This window comes from Manis javanica, chromosome 1, assembly GCF_040802235.1.
Source record: "Manis javanica isolate MJ-LG chromosome 1, MJ_LKY, whole genome shotgun sequence".
NCBI classification, from domain to species: domain Eukaryota; kingdom Metazoa; phylum Chordata; class Mammalia; order Pholidota; family Manidae; genus Manis; species Manis javanica.
Window position 1 is genome coordinate 179,253,127 of NC_133156.1, and position 18,422 is coordinate 179,271,548.

The 18,422-nt window shown below is 44.4% G+C and overlaps 1 protein-coding gene across 12 annotated transcripts in view; it reads left to right on the top strand.

Annotated features, from left to right (window-relative positions):
* Positions 1–18,422, top strand: part of EVA1A (eva-1 homolog A, regulator of programmed cell death) — a 59,847-nt gene that overhangs the window by 31,979 nt on the left and 9,446 nt on the right. For 9 of the 12 annotated variants that reach the window (XM_037027200.2, XM_073241978.1, XM_073241985.1 and 6 more), the window contains 2 exons: positions 8,258–8,388; positions 15,671–15,824. In XM_037027200.2, the coding sequence (XP_036883095.1) occupies positions 15,779–15,824 (46 nt within the window). In that variant the 5' untranslated portion in view covers positions 8,258–8,388; positions 15,671–15,778. Of the gene's footprint in view, positions 1–6,642; positions 6,676–8,257; positions 8,389–15,206; positions 15,412–15,670; positions 15,825–18,422 lie in introns of those variants that run through there. The other 3 variants (XM_017659802.3, XM_073241980.1, XM_017659803.3) reach the window with 2 other exon arrangements.

Sequence of the window (18,422 nt, forward strand, 5' to 3'; positions counted from 1 at the left end):
TGTGTGTATCCATTTATAGTTTTAAAATATTTTTTAAAATGTAATTTGAATCAAACGTTTGTAGAACCCTTGAAACAAATAGGGTGAACTCCAGTGTATTGGAGTCAAGTGGAAGGCACTGCGGTTTCATGAAACCTGCAGTGTCACCTTGGAAGGGCCTCCCTGTAAGAATCTGATAAATGTCTTCCCAGCTCAGGGCTCTTCGCCTCCCAGGTGCTCACCTGTGGTCTGCACTGAACTGATTTAACACAGAGCAGGTCCTGTGTGGCTGTGGGACTAGCTCCTCCTGGTGAAGAGGCATCAAGAAGGTCTCAGATGGAAGCTGCTTGCCTCCCAAAGGATGCTCACAGTTCCTGCCCAGCAAGGCTGGCACACTCCCTACCTAGAATTTCTCTTTCTTCCAGCTCCCTGAGGGACTTCCCTGGGCTTCCAGGCACCCAGTAGTCAGGGTTTTTGGTCCACCCTTCTGACTTCCTCAGAGACCCTGTACTTATGCTCTGGTTTTAATAATTGTAAAGGACACAAAAGTCAGCTGGGGACCAGGAGGTCCAAACAGAAAAGAGTCAGATGACCAGGGATGCATCTTGTTCCCATTGCGTGTTCCTTGACAGAGCATTAGTTCTGTGAATTCTCCACATTTGCAGATGCCTCAGATATACTGGACTTAGGAGGCCCCACTGGTGGGAGACTGAAGCTTTTGCTGGAAGAATGCTGGTTAGGAATAAAGCCGCAAGTACATTGCCTTTTCTCGTGGCCTAGATTAAGGATCTGCAAGTCTGCCAGCATGCAGCATGCCCTGCCCTATTTGGAATTCTAGAGAGAAAGCTACACAGGATTTGGTCAGAATGATTCAAGCATATGTTGGTGTAGCTGAAATTCCTTCCATGCTCGGTGTAGTATGAATGTTGTGACCACTTCCTGCCAGATTCTGTAACAGTCTCTTCTCCAACAGACACTGTCAGGCTGGTTTGCTCCAGGATTCAGCCATGGACTGTTGCCTTTACATATGATACTCTTTACAGGGTTACCTCCTCTGTTTTCATACTTTGATGATGACTGCCAAATGCCTTTAAGATCATGATAATAACTCTTCTACCAAACTTCTTCATGTTTCAGACAAGCTGGCCAAACTCAATGTTCTTGGGTCTCCCTCTGCCTCATCCATGAAGGAGAATCAGATATAAGGTCCTTATTTTCAAAAAGCTTGGAACCTAATGCAAAAACATAAAAGCACATACTTTCACTATATGCAAAAGATTGGCACAAAGGATTACAGGAGTCCAAAAGAGGGAGCATTGCGTATGCAGGGAGGAGCAGAGAATGTTCTTGCAGGAGGTGAGTGACACAGATCTGGAAAGATGGGTAGGACTCAGCAATGCAATGATGTAGAGAAGTGCATTAGGCAGAGCCAAGCCTGGAGGTAGGACCAGACAGGAAGTATATGAAGAAGAGATTATATTTGCTTGGACAGTGGGCTGTGTTGAAAAGGTTAGGCTGGGAAGAGCCTGTGAAAGGCCTTGATTTACAGGCTTATGTTTGAATTTTGCACCATAGTTGATGATTTTAGAACAGGAGTGGCGTTATTAGAATACTGTTCTGAATGCTCAGCCTGGCTCCAGTATAAGATATTGAGGTAGGGGGAGAAGAAAAGGAGGAATTCTTGTGAGGTGAGTGACAGTGGGGATGGATAGTCGGAGGGATCTGGGGGAGAGGGAGAGGGAGGGCCTGTGATGACCCCCAAGTTTGAGCCTGCGTTATTGGGAGGCTCAGTATTGTGAATACTGTAGAGAACAGAGGAAGTGGGTGGATGGGGGAGTGAATTTGGGACATGTTGGGCTGAAGAGATCTCTGGAATCCAAGTGGAGACTCCCATTCCCCACCACCAACCGCAGTGTTCTGGACTCCCATTTCAAGTCAGGATAGTCTGTCTCCCTGCTCGCCTCCCAGGTGGGACCAGCCCTGCCTTAGCACCCAGACTCCTCTGACTTGAGGCAGTAAATACTTAAGAGTGTCTCCCTGACCCCCTGGGCATAGATATTCAGGCCTCTGTCCTGCTGGGCTGACCTAAGGCTAATCATGAAAACCCTGCTGCTCATTTCCAACTGCTGTATTCTGCCTCATAGGACCAGTTTCTGCTCATCTCCTTTCAAATTCCTGTCCCCTTTCTTATGTTCTCACTCACACAGGCCCTCCTGAGACAGAAATCCCTGCCCCCAGGCTGGTGGGCCCTGTGATATCTGTGGACAGAACCCAGAGGCTGAAAGCTATCTTTAAAAATAACATCCTGGGGTTTTGTTGCCCTTGTCTAGCTTGGATTAACACTTAGTCTACAGGCACACACCTGGTCATCTACATTTGCTCTCTTACAGCACTAAACTATGTTTTCTACCTTTATCTTGCATCTACCTACCACTTCAGCATTTTATTAAAAATAATAATAATAATAATAATAAGGGAGAAATGTGGGATTCACATATAAATCAAGTATAAAAATCAAACGAATATTCATATTTGACCTGATTGTCTATAGTTCATAATGCGTGATCAAAACCCAAAGTTTCTGTGATGACTGCCCTTGTACTGTTCACCATGTAAGAACTTATTCACTATGTAAGAATTTGTTCACCATGTAAGAACTTGTTCGTTATGCTTCAGAAGATTGGAGACTGTTGAGAATTAGTTTTGGGGTGGATTAATGATTGTGCATTGAGTCCCCTATACAGAATTTTATTGTTGGTAACAACCATTTGATCAATAAATATGAAAGATGCCCTCTCAAAAAAAAAATTATACCTGGATAAAAATAAAGTTAATTGACTCAAAAAAAAAAAGAAATAACATCCTGGGATTTCTGTCTGTTCCAGCATCCTAGGGAACACCTTGTGGCTTCTGGTCATTGACCATTTTTAAGGCCTGCTGTGTTGGCTCAGCTCTTCCATCTGCAAGACCCAGTCCCAGTGCTGGGATCGTCCTTAGGGATGGGCCCTGGCCTTCTCCCCATTAGTGGTGCTACTCCAAGTAGAGCAGCCCACCTCGCCAGTGACTCTCAGGAGATGGGAGGTGTCCTGCGGGTGCATAGCACACTCTGCTCCTTGCATGCATCTGGGGCCTTTGATGAAACATCTTTCAATCTGCCTCCCAGGCTTTCGACTTTCTGAAGGGTCTCTCCCCCTCTCTGCTCTGCCTTGGCAGTCCTCCCACCACTGTACACCTGACCTTTCCCTCTCCTTTGGACGGCTGGTCCCTTTCCTGTGCTGGTTGTTTTTGCTGCTGGTTGCACCTTGGTCCTGAGAACACCACCATCCAGTGCTTTTGTGTCTATGGTTTGAGGACTGCAGAAATAATATGAAACTGGGGAGAGAGCAGGGCATGTCCAGAGCCGCTGTGACTGATTTAGTCAAACATCCGCAATCACTTTCTTCTCATTCTAAAGGCTTCACTAATTAAAACCACTCCCAGCCAATGCTGGATATGTTTTGCACATGCTGCTTGAATTACTGTGCAATCTTACCCCCATGCAGCTTTCTCAGAGATTAATATTTCATTCAAACTATTCCTCTGGGTAGGCTGAAGCCAGCAGCTGTGGAAACTCAACATTTGCTTTACACAATGACATTTTAGGACAGGACTGCTTTTCACATTTCTAAGATATGCAGCCCATTTGAAAAAAAAATAAGCATTCTTGTCAGTCCATGTGGCATGAGCCAAATATCCCAGCTAGTGTCTTTATATATTCAGATATAAAGTGATGAGAAAATGTGGTTCTAAATGCCAATCTTATAACATTGATGCATGAAAGTTAGAATTACCATTTATTGAGCACCTACTACATGCCAGGCATACATCCTCAGCAGCACCCTGGGAGGGTGCCGGAGCTGGGCCCATTTGCCCCCTGATCCCAGCTCTGCCCTGCATAGCAGGGGTTGACCTGGAGGCTGCCTTTCTCAGGCTCAAGGATGCACTGGCTTCCTGCTCAGTTCGGCCAGTGGAGGCACCCGTGGGAGGTTGGGAAGCAGTCAGAGAGGTTAACTGACTTGCCTAGCCTTAAAGATGGAAAATAGTGAGGTCCCAGTTGAAACTCAGGCCTGATCAATCCTGAAGTTTGTGCTGTTTGCCCTGCATCAGCCTGCATCCTGTTCACTGGTGCCACCTGAACCAAGTCTCATTTCTCCTGTATAATCCCTTCACATTCTGGAAAAAGGAAGTTCTCATAATCTTCTTTCCCAAGATTTCCTCAGTTGAAATGTTCTCTTCCTTTCAACTGTTCCCAAGAGAAAGAATTTTGGGTTTCCCCAAATACCCTGGTTGAATCATCTAGATTAGTGCTTCTTAAACCTTAACACAAAGATTATGATTCAGGATAACTCTGGAGATAATCCAGGTTTATATGTGGTTGCAAAAAATAATATAGAGATCCCATATTCCATTGAATCATGCTAACATCTTGCAAAACTGTAGTGCAATATCACAACCAGGATGTTCACAGTGAGATGGTCAAAAAAGTGACAACATTTTTGTCATCACAAGGATCCCTCTGTTGCCTTTTATAGATAAAAACACTTCCCCTCTGACTCCACACCCTCTTTAACCCCTGAAGCCACTAATTGGTTCTGTCTTTCTATAATTCTGATGTCTCAAAAATGTTACATAAATGAAATCATACAATACGCAACCTTTTGGGGTTGAGTCTTTTCACTCAGCATAATTTATGGAGATTCAGTCAGATTGTTGCAGACAGTAAAAGTTATTTTTTTCTGCTGAGTAGTATTCCATGGCATGAATGTACCAGAGTTTGTTTAAACATTCACCCATTAGAGGAAATTTGAGTTGTTTCCAGTTTGGAGCTATTACAAATAAAGCTGTTTTCGATATCTGTATGGGTTTTTGTATGAACACAAGTCTTCATTTCTTAGATATACATGCCCAGGAGCAGTGCAATTGCTGAGTTGTATGAGAGCTGTGTGTTTAGTTTTTTGAGAAACTGCCAAACTGTCTTCCACAGGGGCTGTTTCACTTTATATTCCCACCAGCAGTGTACGAGTGATCCAGTTTCTCCACATTCTTGTCAACAGTTGGTGGTGTCACTATTTTAGTTTAGCCATTCTGACAGATGCGCAGTGGTATCCCATTGTGGTTTTAGTTTGCATTTCCCTAGTGACTGATGATGTTAAATATCTTTTCATGTGCTTGTTTGCTATCTGTATAACTTCTTCAGTGAAATGTCTCTTCATGGCTTTGTCCCTGTTCTAAACGAATTGTTTACCTTTTTACTATCGAGTTTTGAGTGTTCTTTATATATTCATTTAGAAACTAGTCCCTTTGGCAGATGTATGATCTGCAAATATTTCTTCCATTCTATAGCTTGTCTTTTCATCCTCTTAACATAGAGCAAATGTTTTTAATTTTGATGGTTTACCCACATTATCAATTTTCCCTGTATTGGATTGTGATTTTGGAGTTAAGCTTAAGAATTCTTTTCCTAACCCTAGATCCCAAAGATTCATTGTTATTTTTTTTCCCTTAAAAGTTTCATAGTTTTACATTTTACATTTTGGTCTGTGATCCATTCTTCATTAATTTTTATATAAGGTCTGAGGCTTTGGTAGAGGCTCACTTTCTTCCCTATGGATGTCCAGTTGCTCCAGCACCATTTATTGAAAAGGCTCTTTCCTCGATTGAATTGCCTTTGCACCTTCATCAAAGAATCAGTTGAGCATATTTGTGTGGGTCTGTTTCTGGGTTCTCTATTCTGTTCCATTGATCTATGCCTCTATTCCTTTGCAATAACACACAGGCTCGATTAATGTGGCAAGTAGTAAGTTTTGAAATTAGGTAGACTTATTCCACTCATTTTATTCTTTTTCAAATGTGTTTTAACTGTTCTCGTTCCTTTGCATTTTTACATAAATTTAGCATGACTTTATGTATAGCTACAAAAAATACTGCTGGGGTTTTAATAGAAATTGAATTATTCCTGTATATCAGTTTGGGGAAAACACATGCATGGTGTTTTTGCATTTGCACATCTCTGTATATATGTGTAAACATATGATATATATATATACATATACATGTATCACACACACACATATAATGGGGGAAGGAGGTAAGGGGAGGGGAAAGGGGGAGACTGAAAGCTTGAGACAATCTCTGTTTCTCTTGTGTGTTATCCATATGCATATATATATATGCTATATAAAAATCTATCCATCTATCCATCTTTCTATCTGCCTACCTCTCTATAGAGATCAGTTGAGAAAAGGAAGGCGAAAGAAGGATGGATCATTGATAGAATGAAATCATATAGGAAGGAGAAAATAATTTGATCAAAAGCATATGTTAAAACTCCCTCAGAAGCAGAACAGAGGAAGGTCAAGATTGGATGGAAGAGAGTGACATCACAGTATCACAGTTCCTGTAGGTTGGCTTTTGTTTTCTCTGGGAAGATGGGAAGCATAAGAGAGGTGAGGATGGAGAAGGAGGCTGTAAAAAAGAGGTAGCAATTTGATACATTTTATCTTGGAAATGAGAAAGTGCAGTGCCAGGTACACGTAGGATTTCCTAGCAACCTAAGGGTCTCACTGAGCATGTAAACCACAAACATTTGTAATGAGGCTAATATGAATTTTTTTTTTTTTTCAGAAACACAGAGCCTTTGGGCAGGAAAGTAGGCAGGTAAGGGCTGGATTAGTCTTGGGGTGGGGCCTGGGACTCATGGGAGGCAGCAGAAAGGTCCTGGTAAGAACCAAGTGTACTAGCAGCTAGGCTTTTCTCAGCCAGACAAGAGAGAATGGGCGATTAGACTGATGAACTGGGTAAGCTGGAGAAGAGAAGCCTGAGGTCTCCAGAGAGGCTGGGGGTGTATTTATGTTGATTACAGAAGGAAGACAGTTGGTTCTCGTGGAGAATGGGGTTCCTGAGTGTGAATCACCTACCCACAGTCACTTCCCTTGGGTTCTGTGCATTTACTGTGGGAGGCTCTAGGAATGAAGGGGTGAGTGAATGCTTGGCCTTGCCCTTAAGGAACTCAAAGCCCAGGTTTTAGAGGTGGCTTCTTTCTGGGTGATGACAAGGTCCAGGTTGTGTCCCTGGAAAAGGTTTGCTGCAGTGGTTGGAGGCCCAGTGGCTGGCAGGCTGGCATGTTGGCTATGTCATCCACAGGTGTTTACCAGTCCTGTAGAGGAAACTGGGGTTCCTCTTCACTCAGTCATTTCTCTAGGCCACTTTTTCCCCATCCTGTGATGTGGGAGCTAACTTTCCATTCAAGCCTTTGTATCTCAGGCTCTATGTGCCCCCACTGGGGTCAGTCAGTGGTGGTTTTCACTGGTGTGGAGTGGAGGGCAAGTGGGTGTCTAAGACCTGCTCCCATACTTATGTGCACAAGTCTCTAAAGAACTACTCATCCTGTGCTTTAAGTTTCCTTTCTTTTCTGCCCTTCAATTCTTTACCAGTAAAATGGATATAGAAGGTGCCGCAAATCCTTTGTGAGGCAGAGGCAGCTGGGATAAGTATCTATAAAGACATAAATAAACAAGCAGAAGTCAGATCTGCAGCCTGCCAGAAGCGGTGATGACAAATGAGGGTGCGTGCATGGAGCAGGGGGACCACTCAGCACTCCAGAGCTCTGTGATTTCACCCTTTCTGTACAATTCTAAATGAAGCTGGCAGCAAAAAGAAGCTGTTGGGATGCAGGCCTTTCAGAAGCCCTTTCTGGTTTCTCTAGCTGGGTTAAGCAGAGGCCTTGAGACTTCTGGATGAAAGGTACAAGCTGTGGGAATCCACATATCAGCACTTCCAGGTTTTTTGTGCCCACACAGACCTATTTGAGCCTTCATTTCCTGGCCCATCTGGGCACTGCTGTCTGGAACAAAGTTCCCTCCCTTCCTGCTCCAGAGAGGCTGGCCAGCAAACCTCGCTGATGGCGGGCCATGCGGACACAGCTCCCTCTAGGCCCTTTGTGAGTTTTGGCTGACAGGATGGGACAGGAAGCATGCATCTTTGATCTTTTACCCCTTGCATCCCTTTCTGCTCTGACGTTGGGAGATTGGTTTCCTTTGCTGTGTGGTCCAAATTCCAGATTAAACTCTGCCAGGCGCTTTTATCCTTACAGGAGATGCTGTCACATCTCTTCAGGGGTCCAAACATCACCACGGCCTCTGCTAGGTTTATGAAGACACTGGGTCCAAGTCATGAGGTGACTTCTCCTGGGCATGTGATTATCCCTGATGTTTTCTCTGCCATTTTTCTTTTCTTTCAGAGTTTGAGAAGCCAAACACGGCCAATCAAGTTTCAGAACTTCTACCACCAGACACTATCACCAGGGATGAACCGTTCTTACCAGATACTCCTCTGCTCCTGACAGCACACCTCTCCCCAGGGAGCTAAGGGGTAATGAGATTTTTTTACCATCCTCTGCACACTATGCAATGAGCACCTGCTTGGGGGCTTGCCTACGGGGATGCTCACTGCTGCTACTGAGATGTAAGATGAAATATATTATCACCAGGCATATTTCATTTTATACGCTCTGTGATTACACTCAATATAAATGGGTGCACTTAAGGTTCCAGAGAATATGAATTTGCAGCACTGGGAATAGAGTTGCCTCTAAAATGGAAGCTGGTGGAAACAGCATACACTGCATGCAATTAGCCATTCACTCTGAGGTGGTGCTCATAAGACAGGTTGTCATCATCATCGAGAGACCAGCATGTGTTCAGGAAGACAAAATTCTAGAATATAAATGATCGAAAGAAGCTGTCTCTTTTAAATTATGTTGCGGTTATAACTAATCAGGTGAAGGAGTGGCTCGTGGATGAAAGACAGCTGTTGGCGAGTAAGATTTATCAGAGCATGCTGTGGTGCTGGTTGACTGGCTCTAGAGTATTCTCCAGACATGATTCTTTTCCTAGAATAGGGTGGGGTTAATCCAGTGGGTTATGTCCAGGGTCATATGTCCATGTCCTCACCAAGATTATGTCCAGGGTCGACTTGTCTAGAGTGGGACCTGATCTAGCTCTCATGCAGGATGGCTCTCCAGCTATGAATTAATAAACTGGGCTGGTGGATGTTGTGCTTTTTTGAGGGCTTTGTCAATGTGAGCTGTTTTCCCCGAGCCCATTCACTTGGTCACTGGCAACATGGTGTTGCTGGCCCAGGGCTGGAGCTTGTAGTCTCCTGGTCAAGACCACTGGGAGCTGCCAAGAAGCCCCTGTCTCTACACTTCTCTGACTGTACTGGTGATGTGCAGGAGGCCCACAAACACTGAGAACCCTTAAACTGGTCAATGAAGTAATGATGTTTATTCTAGAACAGGATTTCTCAAGCTCGATACATTAATATTTGGGGCCAGATATTTCTTTGTGGTGGGTCTCTCCTGTGCACTGTAGGATATGTAGCCCTGTCCTTGTCCCTTTCCCACCAGATGTCACTATCAACCCGAACTGCGGCTGTGACAACCGAATGTGTCTCTAGACATCACCAGTTGTCCCCTGGGAGTCAAACTGCCCAAAGCTGAGAATCACTGTTCTAGGAGCTAGCCAGAGAAAAGGGGCTTCCTGAGGAACTGAACACAAAATTGCACTTAGGGGTGGATGAGCGCTTCACTGGTAACTGTATTAGCTAAGGTTCTCCAGAGAAACAGAACCAGTAAAATATACACACACAAACACACACACACACACACGCACACGCACACGTGCGCATGCGCACGTGCACACGTGCGCACACACACAGATATACATATATACACTACCAGCAGGATATATATATAGATTCGTTTTGAGGAATTGGCTTGTGCAATTATGGAGGCTGGAAAGTGCCAGATCTGCTCTCTGCAAGCTGGAGACCCAGGGAAGTTGGTGATATAATTCCATCTGAATCTGAAGGCCTGAGAACTGGGGTAGCCAATGATATAAAACCCAATCTAAGGGGCAGAGAAGATGAAATGAGAAGTCTCAGCTCAGTGAGGTAGGAAAAAAGAGGCAAATTCATTCTTCCTCCACGTTCTGTTCTATTCAGGCCCTCAAAGGACTGGATGATGCCCATCCAACACTGGGGAGGGTCATCTGCTTTTGTGAGTCAAATGCTAATCTTATCCGGAAACACCTTCACAGGCACACTCAGAAAGAATGTTTAATCAGGCACCCTGACTTGACTAATAAAATTAACCGTCACAGTAGGAGATGCAGAAATGTTTTAATTATAGGGCAAACTGCCAATGGAAAGTGTCTAGAGCTACCTGGAGCTGATCCATCATTATGAAGGGAGGCCTGGGGGGGGAATGTCTGGGAGGAGAGTTTGGCTCTGGGGTTCATCACTTCTGCAGACTGTGTCTCACGGCAGCCGCCCAGAACAGAATCTCCTTTGCCCAGTCCTGCCCTCTGTCTGGGTGTCCTCTCTGTCGCCACTGGAGAACTGACTGTGCAGTGCGCCCATGGGGGCTCACTCTCCTACCCTAGACAGACTTATAAAAGAGGCACCAGGTGGAACTCTCTGGGCCTGTGCTGTTACAGTATCTCAGTGCTCAGGCTGAAGGGGAGCCCTTTGCAAACTGTACTGGGCACCTTGTAGGATGAGAATTTGATCCCAAAGGTCTTGGGTAGTGCCCAAGATGATGTGATCTAACAACCTCCCACATGATGTCGATGCTGCTGGTCCTTGAACCACACTTTGAGTAGTAAGAATGTAGACCAGAGGACTGTAAATGGCCTGTGGGCCAAATTGGGCCCACCGCCAATTTTGAAAATAGACTACATAGCCACACTCATTTGTTTATCTATCGTCTCTGGCAGCTGTCATACCACTAGAGCAAAGTTGAGAATTGAGACTGAGACTGTGTGGCCTTCAAGGCCTGAAACATTGACCCTCTGGTCCATTCAGGAAAGAGGTACTGATGCCTGCCCGAGGCTGACTTGTGCCACATGGACCATTGTGTTTCTTCCTGGTAGCTTTTTAGGATGTGCCATCCAGATGTTGTCTTTCTTACCCTTGGCCTGCCTTCTCTGTCCCTCCTCCCCTCACCTCTGGCTCCTGCAGTCCTCCCCATTAGCTCCTGGGGAATGAGGAGACTTGCAGGAAGAATTTTCTTGCCACAAGAAAGCTTCTACCTCGGTCCTTTTGTAGCCCTGAGGAAGGGTTCGCTGGGTGCCCCGCTCAGAACCAGTCAGCCCTGGTGTCATCTGAGTCTTCGGCCTGGCTCCCCTTGCTCAGACTAGCTCACAGTCACCCTCTGGGACTTATGCATACAAAGCTCAGGACTAGCGGCTTTTTTGCTCTGCAGCCAGCCAGCCAGCCAGCATTTGTGGAGAACCTCCATTCACCAGCACCATGCTAGGTCTTGGGAAACAGGGTTCGTGAGATGCCTCTGCAGGTTAGCAGACAAACATACAAACTGTTAATGCCAATTACAATATCATGGGCTCAATTAGAAGAATATTTGGACACTTAGGTAGCCACAGAAAAGTGTCTGGAGGATTTGGAACTTACTGCAGGAGACCTTTTTTTTTCCCATCATGAATTTTTTTTTTTTTTGAGAGGGCATCTCTCATATTTATTGATCAAATGGTTGTTAACAACAATAAAATTCAGTATAGGGGGGGGTCAATGCTCAATGTACAATCATTAATCCATCTCAAGCCTAATTCTCATCAGTCTCCAATCTTCTGAAGCATAACGAACAAGTTCTTACATGGTGAACAAATTCTTACATAGTGAATAAGTTCTTACATGGTGAACAGTACAAGGGCAGTCATCACAGAAACTTTCGGTTTTGATCACGCATTATGAACTATAAACAATCAGGTCAAATATGAATATTTGTTTGATTTTTATACTTGATTTATATGTTGATTCCACATTTCTCCCTTTATTATATTATTATTATTATTATTTTTAATAAAATGCTGAAGTGGTAGGTAGATGCAAGATAAAGGTAGAAAACATAGTTTAGTGCTGTAAGAGGGCAAATGTAGATGATCAGGTGTGTGCCTATGGACTAAGTATTAATCCAAGCTAGACAAGGGCAGCAAAACATCCACGGTTGCAGAAGATTTCTCTCAAAGCAGGGGGGTGAGGTTCTGAGCCTCACCTCTGTTGATCCCCAATTTCTCACCTGATGGCCCCCCTGCGACTGTGCCTGTCTTAGGTTGTTCCTCTCTTGAGGAACCTTACCCGTCTCTGGCTAACCAGTCATCTTCCGGGGCCATACAGGGAAATGTAAAGTTGGTAAGTGAGAGAGAAGCCATACTGTTTGAAAAGGTTAGCTTTTTACTTCTTTGCAGATTTATGCCCCGTGGCTTCTATGCCCAGCACTTGTCTCGAGGTATCTTTACCACCTGGAGGAATTATGATACTCGGTAAATTCGATACCCATCATGAATTTTTATTAAACTTTATACACATTTTTGCATCTTTTGATGTGATAAGTTTTTCCTGTTTATCTATAAATATGATAGATTACATTTATTTACTATCCAATTTTTTAATAAGTGAGATAATATCTTCTACTTAAAATGAAGCCATGTTCATAGAGAGATAAATTAGGATTTTATTGACTTCAGTTTTAGTATTGCTGTAAGGTAATTCTGCTACCATTCCTGTTATGAAACCCAAAATTTGATCACAGAACTTTAAAAATGAGGTAACCTTCAAAATTCACTGTTGTGCCTTATTAACACTCTATTATTATTATATTAATTTTTCAAGTTGTGGTAAAGTACATATAACAAAATTTGTGAACATCTTAACCATTTTTAGGTGTACAGTTCAGTGGCATTAAGTACATTTACATTGTCATGCAACCATCTCTACCATCCAGCTCCAGAATACTTTCCGCCTTGCAAAACTGAGACTTTGTACTCTGTGCCCTTTAAACAATAATTTCCCTCCTCCCTCCAGCCACTGACAACCACCATTCTATTTTCTGCCTCTGAATTTGACTACTTTAGGTGTTTCATATACGTGGAATCATATGGTATTTGTTCTTTTATGACTGGCTTATTTCACTTAGTATAATGCCCTTAAGGTTCATGCATGTGGTAGAGAATTTGCTTCCCTTTTAAGGCTGGAAGTACTATGCCACTGTATGTTTAGACCACCTTTTGCTTATCCATTCATCCGTGGATCCCACCCCTGTGGGATTCTACCTTTAGGGTACTGTGGATAATGCTTTATAATACTTGTTATAAAAAGTCCCTGCTTTCAGTTATTTTGGGTAATATACTCTGAAGTGGAATTGCTTGGATCATAAAGTAATTCCATTTTAAATTTTTTGAGGAACTGTCATACTGTTTTCCACAGCCTCTCCATAATTTTACCTTCACCAACAGTAGAAGGGCTCTAGTTTCTCCACATTCTCTCCAACACATTTGTTTTGATAGTGGCCATCCTAATGGGTGTGAGGTGGTATCTCATTGCAGTTTTGATTTGCAGTTTCCTAGTGATGAGTGAGGTTGAGTGTCTTTTCATGTCCTTATTGACCATTTGTATATTTTCTTTGGAGAAAAGTAGATTCAAGTGTTTTGCCTATTTTTAATCAGATTGTTTTTTGTTTTGTTGCTGAGTTGTAGGAATTCTTTATATAATCTGGATATTAACCCCTTATCGGGTAATGATTTACAAACATTTTCTCCTGTGAGTTTTAATGTAAGTCCAATTCATCTATTTTTACTTCTGTTGCCTGTGCTTCTGGTGTTATATCTAAAAAAATCATTGTCAAATCCAGTGTCATAAGGATTTCCCCCTATGTTTTCTTTTAAGAGTTTTATAGTTTTCTCTCTTATATTTAAGTAATTGATCCATTTTTAGTTATTTTTTTAATATGGGATAAGGTGTAGTCTGTCTTTATGCCAGTACTACACTATTTTTGATGACTATAGCTTTGTAATAAGTTTTGAAATCAGAAAGTGTGAGACTTACAACTTAGTTCTTTTTCAGGATTGTTTTGGCTAATGGGAATTCCTTGAGATGCCGTATGAGTTTTACTATGGATTTTTCTATTTCTGCAAAATAAAAAGATCATTGAGATTTTGAGGCTGCCGTACAACTTTCGAATTCTCCCTTAAAGGAAACATTTGCCAGATAGGTAAGGGGAAGAGAGACATTTTAGGCAAAAGGATAAGCATGATCAAATGCATAGAAGGATAAAAGGACTTGGTGTATTTGAGGAATGAAAAGCAGTCTGCTATCGTTGGAGCATTAGGCATGGTTGTATCTCTGTGTATACATGTGTGGGTAAAGGGTTAGGTAGGAGATGAACTGGGAGCCAGGGGTCAGATATTGTGGAAGTGGAAGTATGTAGTGGAGAAGTTGAATGGGGATTAGTCGAAGAGCTGAGCTATGAAGTCAAGTGCTCAGGTGGCCCTGCTGGTGTGTGCTAGACTGAGCATGAAGAAGGTGTGAGCTAAAGACCAGGTAGGAGACTACCTGGAATGAATTGATGAGCCTGGTGCTCTGGCTCAGAGGTGCAGGGGCTCCAGCAGTAGCAGCCCCTTCTCAGAGCCCCGGAAGCTCCCAACGCTTATCCTGCCGCCCTCAGGACCTCAGGCTGCCCCAAGGATGTTGTGGACCTTCGTCTCTTATCTGCATACAGGTCTTTCTTGCCTTACCTTGCTCTTCCCCAAGTGTACTGGAGTCCACCAGAATGAGAGTTGTGTTTTCTGTTGTGGCACAGTCCACCCTCCTGTAGAACTGCAGCCCCCCACACTCCCTCCAAATGTAGGGCGCGCTGCCAGCCCCCACCATGTCCATGACCCCCCTGAGAACCTGTCTCCTCTCCAAGGACTGGAGCCTTCTGCATCTCTAGCTTTCCCTAAGCAGACACCTTTCACACTGCACCTCAGCTGCCTGCCCTCGGCATGGAGCAGCGTCGAGTAGGAGTCCTCAGGTCTTTGCCACTTCTCCCCCTCCTGCATCCTCAGGAGCTCTCCCTGAGTGACCCAGGTAATAATGCCAGGTCTGAGCTGCAGCTGGAACAGCAGCTGGGAGGGGATGTGCTCACCCAGCAGGAGACTGAGCTGCCCAGCACTGTGATCCCAAGCCCTGTTCTGAACCCTAGTGGGATGGCTCTGCTGGTAGGCAGCCTGTGGCATAGCGTGTGTTTGGCTGGCCCCTCACTTCCCAGGTAGAGTCATGGAGCTGGGGGCAGGGAGCAGGCTGACCCCCCACCCCCACCCCGCAACCCAAGGACTTGTGAGCATTGTAGAACGGGAACCACTTTGGCAGTTCTGACCCATTGCCAAGGACACACATCTGGTGACCTGTGGGATGAGGCAAACTGATCAAAGTACGCAAGTGTCTTCAGTACAGGAGGAAGCAGAGCCAGGCAGGCGTGGGCTGCAGCTTGCAGTCACAATGCAGTGACAAGAGTGATAATGGGCTGTGTCTCACAAGCTGTAAGCTGTACCAGGAAAGGTGAGGGAGAGGTGTTAAAGTGGGAATTTGGGAGTGGATGGGGAGGTGAGAAAAGCTGGGGAAAACAGAGATGTAAGGAGTTGCTGCTCTTGAAAGCCGAGAAGCTTGATAGAGCAGAGGATAAGACCCTCGCTCCTGGGCTGGGAAGGCTGCCTGGCATTTAGGAGGCTGGCTCTTTGCTCTTGAGCCTAGGCTACCTGGAACACAGCCTCAGGAAAGTAGAATGTGTTCTCATCACTCGCTTTGTGTTCCCACACAGAGGAGAGCTGTTGGCCCAGCTGCAGCATCTCCAGGAGCCTCTTCTGGATGCCACGTCGAGGCTGCCTTTACACCGCAGCTCGGAGCCAGTGATCCTGCGAGCCTGGACATGGCTTTGCTCAGCAACATCCTAGCGGCCTACTCCTTTGTCTCAGGTAGTTTTCTGGTCTTAGCAGGGCCAGGCCAAGGCCTGGGGCTGGGGCTGTCTCCTGCACGGCCATCTCTGGCCCTCTGCTCACGAGAGAAATATTATGCCGCCACAGCGCAGGGGCTCTGCTGTGCTGGCTTTTGAGATGAAAGGTCTTCTGGCTTGAGAGTTAAGCTTGGCCTTCTGTCATTTGGCAAATGGGGGGTTCTAAGAGCTTTATCTTGCTAGAAATGTTTGGTTCCCTTTTGGTCTCAAGGGAGTGAAAGAAGTACCCTGGGGCGTACTGTCTGCTTCTGACTTTATGCATTTAACTCTTAATGCGAGAGTGCCCTCAGCCTGCCCTCTGTGCTGGTTGTCAACACCCCCCCAACCCCCCCACACACAGGGGTGCGTGCAGGTGCGTAGCGCGCGCGTGTGTGTGTGTGTGTGGTCTGTGTGAGGTGTTTGGTAACCTTCCAGATGTGGAGACTGAAGGCACGTGAGCCTGGGAGAGTGCTGTTTGCCTCTTCCTGGATTCAAAGTTATACACTTTGAAAAAGACGGCTGACTTGCTTTTCAAGATCATTTCTTGAGAACAGATGCTGTTTATATAAAATGAGCCATTTAAAATTATTTGAAAATATACCTCAATCAAGTGGAAATTGTTTTAAAGATACATGAAAATGCTCAGTGGTTTGAATGACGATTTGATTTTCTGCCGCTTTTGTGAGTTTTAGTTTGCTTTTCCCTTGTTTTGTTTTGCCCGATGTCTCAGGATGCTGTATAAAGAGGAAGGGACTGCGATTCTGATTAGATTTCCTCTCAGCAAGGACTGGTTTTATTTTCTAGTTCTCTAGCCAGGGCTGATGTGGTGACCTCAGATGAAAAACCTGACAGTTCTGTTTACAGTGGCAGATCTGAGTCAGGATTGAGGATAAAGGAAGCTCATGGCTTCTCTTTGTGAGAGAATCTTGGATGACTGTACAGCCTGGTTTTAGACAGGAGGCCTTCTGAGCCATGCTTGGCTGGTTCTTTTGTGGGTGGCAAGATGCAGCATGTGCTCTGCATGCACTGCAAGTGCAGAATTCTCCCTTCTCAGATCAGCAAAGGCCCAGATCATCCATCAGCTCCACCTCCCTATGGAAGGCTGGGCCTGGGGCCTCCTCATCCAGGCACTCACGTGCCAGGCACTTCTCAGCTTTGCTCTTTCTCTGAGGTTGTACTGGGGAGAAAGGACGCTGGAGTTCGCAAAGGGGTGTTTGAAACTCTGTGTTGTGTTTCACAAGCAATTGAATGATGAACCCTCCAACCCTATAGAGAAGACATTCCCCCAAATGCAGTGGGGGGTGGCAGGGAGGGTCTGGAATTTCCAAGGCCTGAAAAGACACTTGTATAGCAGCTGTGTTAAGAAGGTATGCTGGGTGAGAACAAACAGGGCACTGTACTTTGGAGCTCTGCTCAGCAGGAGGTACCTGGCAGTTTTCCATTTCAGCCAGCATACCCTGGGTTGTGACCACTGACCATGTTAACTCATTGCGTGGTCTGGTATTTACCGTGCGTCTTGTGATCTTGTTTGGGCTGAAAGGCTGGTGGCCTGGCTTTTCTCTCCTCTCCAGACATTCTCCTTCCCATCCCATATTCTGGAATTATATATTGCTTGGGATTCAGGAAGATCTTAGTTTCTTTTAAGTAAGTGTGTGCTGAGCTAAAAAGAACATGTAAGGAAATGCAAAGTGGAGTGACCAAAATAAAATGTGTTAGATCCAGTAAACAGACTTCATGGCTGCAAATCAATTCTGAGTGTGATAGGAAACACTCTCTGACTGAAGAAAATGAATAAAGAAATTTTAAAGTGTGAAGGTGAATATAGCAGATTAAAAATAATGGTTGTTTTAAAAGAAGAAAATAGAATACACTGATCAGAAGCAATAATGAAATGTGTAATAGAAGAAAATAGTAGAACATTTCTTAATCCTGTAGCTCTCTCATGTTGGTATTTAGCTGTATCTGGTCTTCAATACAGTCCTTGACTCCATCCATGCCTCATTTTCTCCCAGTGCTTCAGTTGCCTCTTATCTTGTCCACGTGGTCCGTCATTTCAGCAACGCACTTGATAATACACACAACTCCCCAATTCCTTTGTCCAGTTTCTGATTAAACCAACAAGCAAAACCCTCACTCTAAGCAAATCCTTCTCTCCCCTCTTTCTTCCTCTGCCCTCAGGTAACCAAATGCTGCTGCAGCTTTGCAGATCGAAGCCACTGGAAACTCATAGTACCCAACCTTGGCCAAGCCTTTCAGACAGTGCTTCCTTCTCTCCATTTGCCTTTGGAAACCTCATGTTCTCATTCTCCACAATAACCATTTCAAAACTTGACAATGCCAATAATTTAAAATATCTGTTTATCAGAATGTTAAATGGTAAATGCAAACAAAGGAAAAAGATGTAACATTAACAAAGAAGGGTTAAAGTTTATTAAAGAGATCTCACAAATCAATAAAATGTAAGTGCCCCAAAGAAAAGTGGACAAAGGACAAGAATAAGCAGTTTACTGAAGGAAAAAATGCAAATTGCTTGTAACACATAAGCAGCTAATTTTTAAGCAATTAAATGCAAAATGAAAAC